This window comes from Coregonus clupeaformis, chromosome 3 (assembly GCF_020615455.1).
Source record: "Coregonus clupeaformis isolate EN_2021a chromosome 3, ASM2061545v1, whole genome shotgun sequence".
Classification (NCBI taxonomy): Eukaryota; Metazoa; Chordata; class Actinopteri; order Salmoniformes; family Salmonidae; genus Coregonus; species Coregonus clupeaformis.
Window position 1 is genome coordinate 43554794 of NC_059194.1, and position 12455 is coordinate 43567248.

The following is a 12455-nucleotide window of genomic DNA, read 5'->3' on the forward strand; positions in this document are numbered from 1 at the left end:
CATTGAACATCCCACGGAGCACCATTAAATCCATTATTAAAAAATTGAAAGAATATGGCACCACAACAAACCTGCCAAGAGAGGGCCACTCACCAAAACTCACGGACCAGGCAAGGAGGGCATTAATCAGAGAGGCAACAAAGAGACCAAAGATAACCCTGAAGGAGCTGCAAAGCTCCACAGCGGAGATTGGAGTATATGTCCATAGGGCCACTTTAAGCCGTACATGCCACAGAGCTGGGCTTTACAGAAGAGTGGCCAGAAAAAAGCCATTGCTTAAAGAAATAAAATAAGCAAACACGTTTGGTGTTCGCCAAAAGCCATGTGGGAGACTCCCCAAACATATGGAAGAAGGTACTCTGGTCAGATGAGACTAAAATTGAGCTTTTTGGCCATCAAAGAAAACGCTATGTCTGCCGCAAACACAACACCTCTCATCACCCCGAGAACACCATCCCCACAGTGAAGCATGGTGGTGGCAGCCTCATGCTGTGGGGATGTTTTTCATCGGCAGGGACTGGGAAACTGGTCAGAATTGAAGGAATGAAGGATGGCGCTATATACAGGGAAATTCTTGAGGGAAACCTGTTTCAGTCTTCCAGAGATTTGAGACTGGGACAGAGGTTCACCTTCCAGCAGGACAATGATCCTAAGCATACTGCTAAAGCAACACTCGAGTGGTTTAAGGGGAAACATTTAAATGTCTTGGAATGTCCTAGTCAAAGCCCAGACCTCAATCCAATTGAGAATCTGTGGTATGACTTAAAGATTGCTGTACACTAGCGGAACCCATCAAACTTTCTGATGACCTAACGTGGTGAGTGATGAACATGAATTTCTCTGGTCCCCTCCTCTGCTAAAGCTGTCAAATCCTTCCACATGGTTCTAGTTTGACCAGCTGTTTTCAGCAACTTATATTTTTGAATTTGGTTGTCATATTGGCAGGTTTGCTAGCAACAAACTATTTAGCTAGCTTCTAACCTAGTGTTTGATATGCAATGCGATCTCCTCGTAATTAACAGTCAGTTTTGATGAGTGTCCTGACGAGAAGCCAAACATTTCTAGCCAGGAAAAATCTAGCATTATCAGCTCATTGTTATTGGTGTATCTAAATGAATGTCAATAGAAAACTACGTTGCTGTTATTAAAATCAAATCAAGCTTTATTTATACAGCACATTTCAGACATGGAATGCAACGCAATGTGCTTTACAGGAAAAAACTAATAAAAAACAATGAAAATAAAAGCGGAAATATTTACTAAACAACAAACATAAGATAAAAAAACATAATAATGACACAAACTGAATGACTAAAAAGCACCCTAAGGAAAAGCAAAGCTAAAAATATGTGTTTTAAGATCTCTTTTAAATATGTCCCTGCTTTCAAATATCTGGGCATCTGGATGTTTTTCATCGGCAGGGACTGGGAAACTGGTCAGAATTGAAGGAATGATGGATGGCGCTTAATAAAGGAAAATTCTTGAGGGAAACCTGTTTCAGTCTTCCAGAGATTTGAGACTGGGACGGAGGTTCACCTTCCAGCAGGACAATGACCCTAAGCATACTGCTAAAGCAACATTCGAGTGGTTAAAAGGGAAACATTTAAATGTCTTGGAATGGCCTAGTCAAAGCCCAGACCTCAAACCTATTGAGAATCTGTGGTATGACTTAAAGATTGCTGTACATTAGCGGAACCCATCCAACTTGAAGTAGCTGGAGCAGTTTTGCCTTGAAGAATGGGCAAAAATCCCAGTGGCTAGATGTGCCAAGCTTATAGAGACATACCCCAAGAGACTTGCAGCTGTAATTGCTGCAAAAGGTGGCTCTAAAAGTATTGACTTTGCATCTTCAAAGTGGTAGGCATCTTGTGTAAATCAAATGATACAAACCCCCCAAAAATCCATTTTAATTCCAGGTTGTAAGGCAACAAAATAGGAAAAATGCCAAGGGGGGTGAATAATTTCGCAAGCCACTGTACCTGTGCCTTCATAGATGGGATTGCCTGTGTCTGCGACGGCTGTGCTGACTCCATCTACGCTGACTCCAGCAGCGGCTTCGTCGGCGAGTTCGGCTCCTTTCCCTCTCTCTGGATCTGCCTGCTGTGGGAGCGTTGGACCTATTGTGTACGCTATCCTCCTTCTCGTGGGCCCTCCTTCTCGTGGGCCTGTGAAAGGTTCAACGAATTGTGTGAGGGGTAGGAATAGGCAGATTTCTCCATCCCCTTCTCCAGCCGTTGTATTGGGCAGTTCAATGGTGAGAAATGTCTCAGTCCCTGGAGCAAAAACTTTTTGCTATCCAAGAGCACGAGTACAGGACATCAATAAGCTGCTCCCAAACATTTTAAACCAGCATCAGGAAATGTAGTCTTTCATACACTGCTCAAAAAAATGAAGGGAACACTAAAATAACACATCCTAGATCTGAATGAATGAAATCATCTTATTAAATACTTTTTTCTTTACATAGTTGAATGTGCTGACAACAAAATCACACAGAAATTATCAATGGAAATCAAATTTATCAACCCATGGAGGTCTGGATTTGGAGTCACCCTCAAAATTAAAGTCGAAAACCACACTACAGGCTGATCCAACTTTGATGTAATGTCCTTAAAACAAGTCAAAATGAGGCTCAGTAGTGTGTGTGGCCTCCACGTGCCTGTATGACCCCCCTACAACGCCTTGGGCATGCTCCTGATGAGGTGGCGGATGGTCTCCTGAGGGATCTCCTCCCAGACCTGGACTAAAGCATCCGCCAACTCCTGGACAGTCTGTGGTGCAACGTGGCGTTGGTGGATGGAGCGAGACATGATGTCCCAGATGTGCTCAATTGGATTCAGGTCTGGGGAACGGGCGGGCCAGTCCATAGCATCAATGCCTTCCTCTTGCAGGAACTGCTGACACACTCCAGCCACATGAGGTCTAGCATTGTCTTGCATTAGGAGGAACCCAGGGCCAACCGCACCAGCATATGGTCTCACAAGGGGTCTGAGGATCTCATCTCGGTACCTAATGGCAGTCAGGCTACCTCTGGCGAGCACATGGAGGGCTGTGCGGCCCCCCAAAGAAATGCCACCCCACACCATGACTGACCCACCGCCAAACCGGTCATGCTGGAGGATGTTGCAGGCAGCAGAACTTTCTCCACGGCGTCTCCAGACTCTGTCACGTCTGTCACATGTGCTCAGTGTGAACCTGCTTTCATCTGTGAAGAGCACAGGGCGCCAGTGGCGAATTTGCCAATCTTGGTGTTCTCTGGCAAATGCCAAACGTCCTGCACTGTGTTGGGCTCATGGAGTCTGTTTCTGACCATTTGAGCAGACACATGCACATTTGTGGCCTGCTGGAGGTCATTTTGCAGGGCTCTGGCAGTGCTCCTCCTGCTCCTCCTTGCACAAAGGCGGAGGTAGCAGTCCTGCTGCTGGGTTGTTGCCCTCCTACGGCCTCCTCCACGTCTCCTGATGTACTGGCCTGTCTCTTGGTAGCGCCTCCATGCTCTGGACACTACGCTGACAGACACAGCAAACCTTCTTGCCACAGCTCGCATTGATGTGCCATCCTGGATGAGCTGCACTACCTGAGCCACTTGTGTGGGTTGTAGACTCCGTCTCATGCTACCACTAGAGTGAAAGCACTGCCAGCATTCAAAAGTGACCAAAACATCAGCCAGGAAGCATAGGAACTGAGAAGTGGTCTGTGGTCACCATCTGCAAAACCAGTCCTTTATTGGGGGTGTCTTGCTAATTGCCTATAATTTCCTTCTGTTGTCTATTCCATTTGCACAACAGCATGTGAAATTTATTGTCAATCAGTGTTGCTTCCTAAGTGGACAGTTTGATTTCACAGAAGTGTGATTGACTTGGAGTTACATTGTGTTGTTTAAGTGTTCCCTTTATTTTTTTGAGCAGTGTAGTTCATATGGGATTCAATTACATTATGAAGGGCAGCTCAGAACAGCTGAAGATGGATTTTAAAGAAGTGATTGGGTCTCTGCTTGACACCAACAAACGCCCCATAATATCTGGCCCTGTGCCCTCCCTAAATCGTGGCATTGAACGTTTCAGCAGACTTTTAGCCCTCCATAACTGGCTATGAGACTATTGCAGCTCTGTGGGTGTAATATTTATTGACAATTTTGATACCTTCTGGAAACAAAGCATTATTAGGCAGCGTTGAGACAATGAATTATCAATGACCCAAGCCCAGCTCAGTTAATCGCTACCATTGTGTCGCTTAGTTGTCATAATGCTTCAGCAAATATACATTATCCCAGGGGCGTTGGAAGAAACAATGTAAGGAACCTAATTTATGTCCCTCTAACTGCCCTGAATGCCTCTGCTGATCCTACAGCTATTGTATGCATTAATCATATCAAATCAAAATCAAATCAAATTAAATGTTATTTGTCACATGCCACAGGTGTAGACCTTACTGTGAAATGCTTACTTACAAGCCCTTAACCAACAATGCCGTTCAAGAAATAGTTAAGAAAATATGAATGTAAATAGTCAGGTGGCCATTTGATTAATTGTTCAGCACTCTTGTGGCTTGGGAGTAGAAGCTGTTAAGGAGCCTTTTGGACCTAGACTTAGTGCTCCGGTAACGCTTGCCGTGCGGTAGCAGAGAGAACAGTCTATGATTTGGGTGACTGAAGTCTTTGACAATTTTTTGTCCCTTCCTCTGACACCGCCTAGTATATACAGTGGGGAGAACAAGTATTTGATACACTGCCGATTTTGCAGGTTTTCCTACTTACAAAGCATGTAGAGGTCTGTCATTTTTATCATAGGTACACTTCAACTGTGAGAGACGGAATCTAAAACAAAAATCCAGAAAATCACATTGTATGATTTTTAGGTAATTAATTTGCATTTTATTGCATGACATAAGTATTTGATCACCTACCAACCGGTAAGAATTCCGTCTCTCACAGACCTGTTAGTTTTTCTTTAAGAAGCCCTCCTGTTCTCCACTCATTACCTGTATTAACTGCACCTGTTTCAACTCGTTACCTGTATAAAAGACACCTGTCCACACACTCAATCAAACAGACTCCAACCTCTCAACAATGGCCAAGACCAGAGAGCTGTGTAAGGACATCAGGGATAAAATTGTAGACCTGCACAAGGCTGGGATGGGCTACAGGACAATAGGCAAGCAGCTTGGTGAGAAGGCAACAACTGTTGGCGCAATTATTAGAAAATGGAAGAAGTTCAAGATGATGGTCAATCACCCTCGGTCTGGGGCTCCATGCAAGATCTCACCTCGTGGGGCATCAATGATCATGAGGAAGGTGAGGGATCAGCCCAGAACTACACGGCAGGACCTGGTCAATGACCTGAAGAGAGCTGGGACCACAGTCTCAAAGAAAACCATTAGTAACACACTACGCCGTCATGGATTAAAATCCTGCAGCGCACGCAAGGTCCCCCTGCTCAAGCCAGCGCATGTCCAGGCCCGTCTGAAGTTTGCCAATGACCATCTGGATGATCCAGAGGAGGAATGGGAGAAGGTCATGTGGTCTGATGAGACAAAAATAGAGCTTTTTGGTCTAAACTCCACTCGCCGTGTTTGGAGGAAGAAGAAGGATGAGTACAACCCCAAGAACACCATCCCAACCGTGAAGCATGGAGGTGGAAACATCATTCTTTGGGGATGCTTTTCTGCAAAAGGGACAGGACGAATGCACCGTATTGAGGGGAGGATGGATGGGGCCATGTATCGCGAGATCTTGGCCAACAACCTCCTTCCCTCAGTAAGAGCATTGAAGATGGGTCGTGGCTGGGTCTTCCAGCATGACAACGACCCGAAACACACAGCTAGGGCAACTATGGAGTGGCTCCGTAAGAAGCATCTCAAGGTCCTGGAGTGGCCTAGCCAGTCTCCAGACCTGAACCCAATAGAACATCTTTGGAGAGTGCTGAAAGTCCCTATTGCCCAGCGACAGCCCCGAAACCTGAAGGATCTGGAGAAGGTCTGTATGGAGGAGTGGGCCAAAATCCCTGCTGCAGTGTGTGCAAACCTGGTCAAGACCTACAGGAAACGTATGATCTCTATAATTGCAAACAAAGGTTTCTGTACCAAATATTAAGTTCTGCTTTTCTGATGTATCAAATACTTATGTCATGCAATAAAATGCTAATGAATTACTTAAAAATCATACAATGTGGTTTTCTGGATTTTTGTTTTAGATTCCGTCTCTCACAGTTGAAGTGTACCTATGATAAAAATTACAGACCTCTACATGCTTTGTAAGTAGGAAAACCTGCAAAATCAGCAGTGTATCAAATACTTGTTCTCCCCACTGTAGGTCCTGGATGGCAGGAAGCTTGGCCCCAGTGATGTACTGGGCTGTACGCATTACCCTCTGTAGTGCCTTACGGTCGAATGCCGAGCAGGTTCCATACTAGGCAGAGATGCAACCAGTCAGGATGCTCTTAATGGTGCAGCTTTAGAACGTTTTAAGGATCTGGGGACCCATGCCAAAGCTTTCCAGTCTCCTGAGGGGGAAAAGGTGTTGTCGTGCCCTCTTCACGACTGTCTTCGTGTGTTTGGACCATGATCATTTGTTGGTGTGGACACCAAGGCACTTGAAACTCTCGACCCGCTCCACTACAGCCCCGTCGATGTGAGTGTGTGTTCAGCCCTCCTTTTCCTGTAGTCCACGATCGGCTCCTTTGTCTGGCTTACGATAAGGCAGAGGTTGTTGTCCTGGCACCACACTGCCAGATTGCTGACCTCCTCCCTATAGGCTGTCGTTGTCGGTGATCAGGCCTACCACTGTTGTGTCGTCAGCAAACTTAATGTTGGAGTCGTGCTTGGCCATGCAGTCGTGGGTGAACAGGGAGTACAGGAGGGGACTAAGCACATACCCTTGAGGGGCACCGGTGTTGAGAATCAGCGCGGCAGATGTGTTGTTGCCTACCCTTACCACCTGGGGGTGGCCCATCAGGAAGTCCAGGATCCAGTTGCATAGGGAGGTGTTTAGTCCCAGGGTCTTTAGCTTAGTGATGAGCTTTGTGGGCACTATGGTGTTGAACGCTGAGCTGTAGTCAATGAACAGCATTCTCACATAGGTGTTCCTTTTGTCCAGGTGGGAAAGGGCAGTGTGGAGTGCAATAGTGATTGCGTCATCTGTTTATCTGTTGGGGTGGTATGCAAATTGGAGTGGGTCTAGGGTTTCCGGGATGATGATGTTGATGTGAGCCATGACCAACCTTTCAAAGCACTTCATGGCTAGCGACGAGAGTGATACGGGGCGGTAGTCATTTAGGCAGGTAACCTTCACATTCTTGGGCACAGGGACTACGGTGGTCTGCTTGAAACATGTAGGTATTTCAGACTCGGTCAGGGAGAGGTTGAAAATGTCAATGAAAACACTTGCTAGTGTTTTCATTTACACACAATACCACATGATGACAAAGCAAAAAAAGGTTTTTAGAAATGTTTGCAAACATTTTTTACAAATAGAATGAAATATCACATTTACACAAGTATTCAGACCCTTTCCTCAGTACTTTGCTGAAGCACTTTTAGCAGCCTCGAGTCATCTTGGGTATGACACTACAAGCTTGGCACACCTGTATTTGGGAAGTTTCTCCCATTCTTCTCTGCAGATCCTCTCAAGCTCTGTCAGGTTGGATGGGGAGCTTCGCTGCACAGCTATTTTCAGGTCTCTCCAGAGATGTTCTTCTGGCCACGGACGGCACAGAGAACAATACCCGTTCACATCTGAAAAATAAAGCAATGAGCGCTCCAAACAGCTGACTGACAAAAGCAAACAATGATAAATCAACGGATAAATCTAATGCATTGGAATAAATGCTATTTTTATCAAGTGTGCATGGCAAACAAATGGCGAAAATGAGCAAGTAGCCTACAAATAAAAATGTATGCGTTTAAAGGAGCTCAGCTGAGGCTGAAATTCAGCACTACTGAGTGGACAGTGCTGTGGACAGGGAGACAGTTTGTGCAGCCATGTAGAAATAAAGGGTTTAAACCATGACAGAGAGGTGGGGGTGTTCTTTCATTTGGAAGCTTTTATTTTCATATTTACCACTGTAAAACATATTAATCACTGCATTTTAAACAAATAGGAGGATGGTTAAATTAGCATTATTTAGAGACCCCCCGAAAGTTTGACTTTTGTTGCATTTAGGGGAGCTAATGTCTCACTCAGGGGAGCTAAGCCCCTTCTAGCTACCCCGTAATTCGCACCCTGCTTGTAAAGATAACATAAACAAACAATCTTTATACACATTTTATTGAAAATAGATTCTTAAAATGAGTCTAATTGATATTCAACAGGTGACAATGATCTATACTACAGAACATTAAATACCTTTCATCATTGTGAACAGCTGAGTTAATTAGTTTTAGTTTTTCATCAATGCTGTCTGTTGTCATGTAAATTCAGGAGTAGCAACTGATGCCATCAATTTGAGGCAAAGGGTCTGACAGAGAGGTGCAGTCCTAGCTAAGCACACCATAGGAGTTCCCATAGTATATAGACACTTCGGTTTACACAAAACATAATGGGAACAGGGGATTTAAGCAATGGCACTGTGTTAAGGAATTTACATATTTTCAATGGATTTTTTCACAGACCATCTATCATATTCTTAATGTTCTTCATAGTCAACTAGCTTGACTGGAATATATTCCTTTATCATTCTTCTATTACTAAATTCTATATATATCCTATATGTATTTTTTTGCAGTCTCAGGCTAGGCAATAGGCTCCTCTAGTAAAGTCACAGTGAAAGTAACCTTTAAGGCAAAGAACACCAATTTCACCTCAGACTGTTACAGTAATAAGCTGTTGGGTCATCTCATCCCCAAATGCTCCTAAATACAGTGGGGATCGTCTTGTTCCCTGTGCATCTTCAAAAGTGTAACTTCTGTATATGGAGGAGATCCACTTTTCTGTGCTGTAAAAAACAACAATTCATATTCTGTACTTTTACTGTCCATGTCCTCTATTCAACATTCCTATTCTTTCTTGCTTGTGTTCCTATTGCCCAGTCACAAATCAACCACTAGCCCCTAACCGAAGACACTCATCTTGATGCCCACTTGAAGAGCTGATAGAACTGAATACCCCTGTAGGAAACATGGCAGAAACTTCACCCCCACCTATTCTGCCTTTCCGATCTGAGGGAGGATCAAGTGTCCAGGGTTAGGCGCTAGCTGTTCGTTTTGGACTGGACCACAGTCTGTTCTAGCCTTCCTTCATAATGTGACAGTATGGTGGTTAGAGCGCTGTGTCCTCAGATCCAAACAGCTTGGTAGCGATGGCCTTGCAGTCAGTGATGGGGGCTTTCCCGTCGAAGTCTGTAGGCAGGATGTCGGCATCAAAGTCCTTCAGGTAGCCATCCAACTCATCACCGTGAACAAAGACCTGCCAAGAGGAGGAGCCGCAGACCAAAATTAGAGGAGAGGAAAAGGTAGGTGCACAACACATTCATAATTAACCATTTCAGAGACATGGTTGAATACCAACATTTCACACACTGAGTAAAAAATTCATGGTTACATGTTATATAGAATTGATAGGTGCACTCGAGGTGGGGTAGAAGTAACCTATTTCCTCAATAAATTACTTTCCATGAAGATTTCACCTGAGATTGTCCCTTTAGATTTTGAAGGTTTACTTTTTCTCATGTAGTTATTTTAATAAATAATTGATGAATGGTAACATTTACAGACCACCCAATGCCCCCAGTAGACTCGATTAACAATATTATCAACACTGTTAATTCAATGCATTGGTCAAATTAAAGTCATCTTATTAAAGATGACATTAATAAGAATTAGCTTGAAAAATCCTTTGCTAAGGGACAGATTGAAATTTAGGTTGGAAGGGGGAGTGTTGCTGCACAGCTATTTTCAGGTCTCTCCAGAGATGTTTGATCGGGTTCAAGTCCGGGCTCTGGCTGGGCCACTCAAGGAAATTCAGAGACTTGTCCCGAAGCCAGTCCTGCGATGTCTTGGCTATGTGCTTAGGGGCATTGTCCTGTTAGAAGGTGAACCTTAGTCCCAGTCAGGTCCTGAGCACTCTGGAGCATGTTTTCATCAAGGGTCTCTCTGTACTTTGCTCCATTCATCTTTCCCTCGATCCTGACTAGTCTCCCAGTCCCTGCCGCTGAAAAACATCCCCACAGCATGAGGCTGCCACCACCATGCTTCACAGTAGAGATGGTGCCAGGTTTCCTCCAGAAGTGACGCTTGGCATTCAGGCCAAAGAGTTTAATCTTGGTTTCATCAGACTAGTGAATCTTGTTTCTCATGGCCTGAGAGTCCTTTAGGTGCCTTTGGGTAAACTCCAAGCGGGCTGTCATGTGCCTTTTACTGAGGAGTGGCTTCCGTCTGGCCACTCTATGAAGGCCTGATTGGTGGAGTGCTGCAGAGATGGTTGTCCTTCTAGAAGGTTCCCCCATCTCCACAGAGGAACTCTGGAGCTCTGTCAGAGTGACCATCGGATTCTTGGTAACCTCCCTGACCAAGGCCCTTCTCGCCCGATTGCTCAGTTTGGCCGGGTGGCCAGCTCTAGGAATAATCTTGTTGGTTCCAAACTTCTTCCATTTAAGAATGATGGAGGCCACTGTGTTCTTGGGGACCTTCAATGCTGCAGCCATTTTTTGGTACCCTTCCCCAGATCTGTGCCTCGACACAATCCTGCCTCGGAGCTCTACGGACAATTCCTTCGACCTCATGACTTAGTTTTTGCTCTGACATGCACTGTCAACTGTGGGACCTAATATAGACAGGTGTGTGCCTTTCCAAATCATGTCCAATCAATTGAATCTACCACAGCTGGACTCCAATCAAGTTGTAGAAACATCTCAATGATGATCAATGGAAACAGGATGCACCTGATCTCAATTTCGAGTCTCACAGCAAAGAGTCTGAATCCTTATGTAAATAAGGTATTTTCTGTTTTCACTTTGTCATTATGGGGTATTGTGTGTTGATTGTGGGAAATCCATTTTAGAATAAGGCTGTAACGTAACAACATGTGGAAAAGGTCAATGGGTCTGAATACTTTCCGAATGCACTGTATATACACTACCAGTCAAAAGTTTGGACACACCTACTCATTCAAGGGTTTTTCTTTATTTTTACTATTTAAGGCAAAGGGTGACTATTTGAAGAATCTCAAATATATTTATTTAACACTTTTTTGGTTAGTACACGATTCCATATTTGTTATTTAATAATTTTGATGTCTTCACTATTATTTTACAATGTAATTTTCTTCTTTTTTTTTATAAAGAAAAAGCCTTGAATGAGTAGGTGTGTCCAAACCTTTGACTGGTAGTGTGTATATATATATATATATATATATATATATATATATATACACAGTGGGGAAAAAAGTATTTAGTCAGCCACCAATTGTGCAAGTTCTCCCACTTAAAAAGATGAGAGAGGCCTGTAATTTTCATCATAGGTACACGTCAACTATGACAGAAAAATTGAGAAGAAAGAAATCCAGAAAATCACATTGTAGGATTTTTAATGAATTTATTTGCAAATTATGGTGGAAAATAAGTATTTGGTCACCTACAAACAAGCAAGATTTCTGGCTCTCACAGACCTGTAACTTCTTCTTTAAGAGGCTCCTCTGTCCTCCACTCGTTACCTGTATTAATGGTACCTGTTTGAACTTGTTATCAGTATAAAAGACACCTGTCCACAACCTCAAACAGTCACACTCCAAACTCCACTATGGCCAAGACCAAAGAGCTGTCAAAAGACACCAGAAACAAAATTGTAGACCTGCAATAGGTAAGCAGCTTGGTTTGAAGAAATCAACTGTGGGAGCAATTATTAGGAAATGGAAGACATAAAAGACCACTGATAATCTCCCTCGATCTGGGGCTCCACGCAAGATCTCACCCCGTGGAGTCAAAATGATCACAAGAACGGTGAGCAAAAATCCCAGAACCACACGGGGGGACCTAGTGAATGACCTGCAGAGAGCTGGGACCAAAGTAACAAAGCCTACCATCAGTAACACACTACGCCGCAGTGCCAGACGTGTCCCCCTGCTTAAGCCAGTACATGTCCAGGCCCGTCTGAAGTTTGCTAGAGTGCATTTGGATGAGCCAGAAGAGGATTGGGAGAATGTCATATGGTCAGATGAAACCAAAATAGAACTTTTTGGTAAAAACTCAACTCGTCATGTTTGGAGGACAAAGAATGCTGAGTTGCATCCAAAGAACACCATACCTACTGTGAAGCATGGGGGTGGAAACATCATGCTTTGGGGCTGTTTTTCTGCAAAGGGACCAGGACGACTGATCCGTGTAAAGGAAAGAATGAATGGGGCCATGTATCGTGAGATTTTGAGTGAAAATCTCCTTCCATCAGCAAGGGCATTGAAGATGAAACGTGGCTGGGTCTTTCAGCATGACAATGATCCCAAACACACCGCCCGGGCAACGAAGGAG

At 44.1% G+C, this 12455-nt stretch overlaps 1 protein-coding gene across 2 annotated transcripts in view; it reads right to left on the minus strand.

Moving 5' to 3' along the window:
- Positions 1–8026: 8026 nt before the first annotated feature.
- LOC121580111 (retinaldehyde-binding protein 1) overlaps positions 8027–12455 on the minus strand; it is a 30352-nt gene continuing 25923 nt past the window's right edge. For both annotated transcript variants that reach the window (XM_041895163.2, XM_041895164.2), the window contains exon 8: positions 8027–9400. In XM_041895163.2, coding sequence (XP_041751097.1) covers positions 9254–9400 — 147 coding nt within the window. In that variant the 3' untranslated portion in view covers positions 8027–9253. The remainder of the gene's footprint in view (positions 9401–12455) is intronic.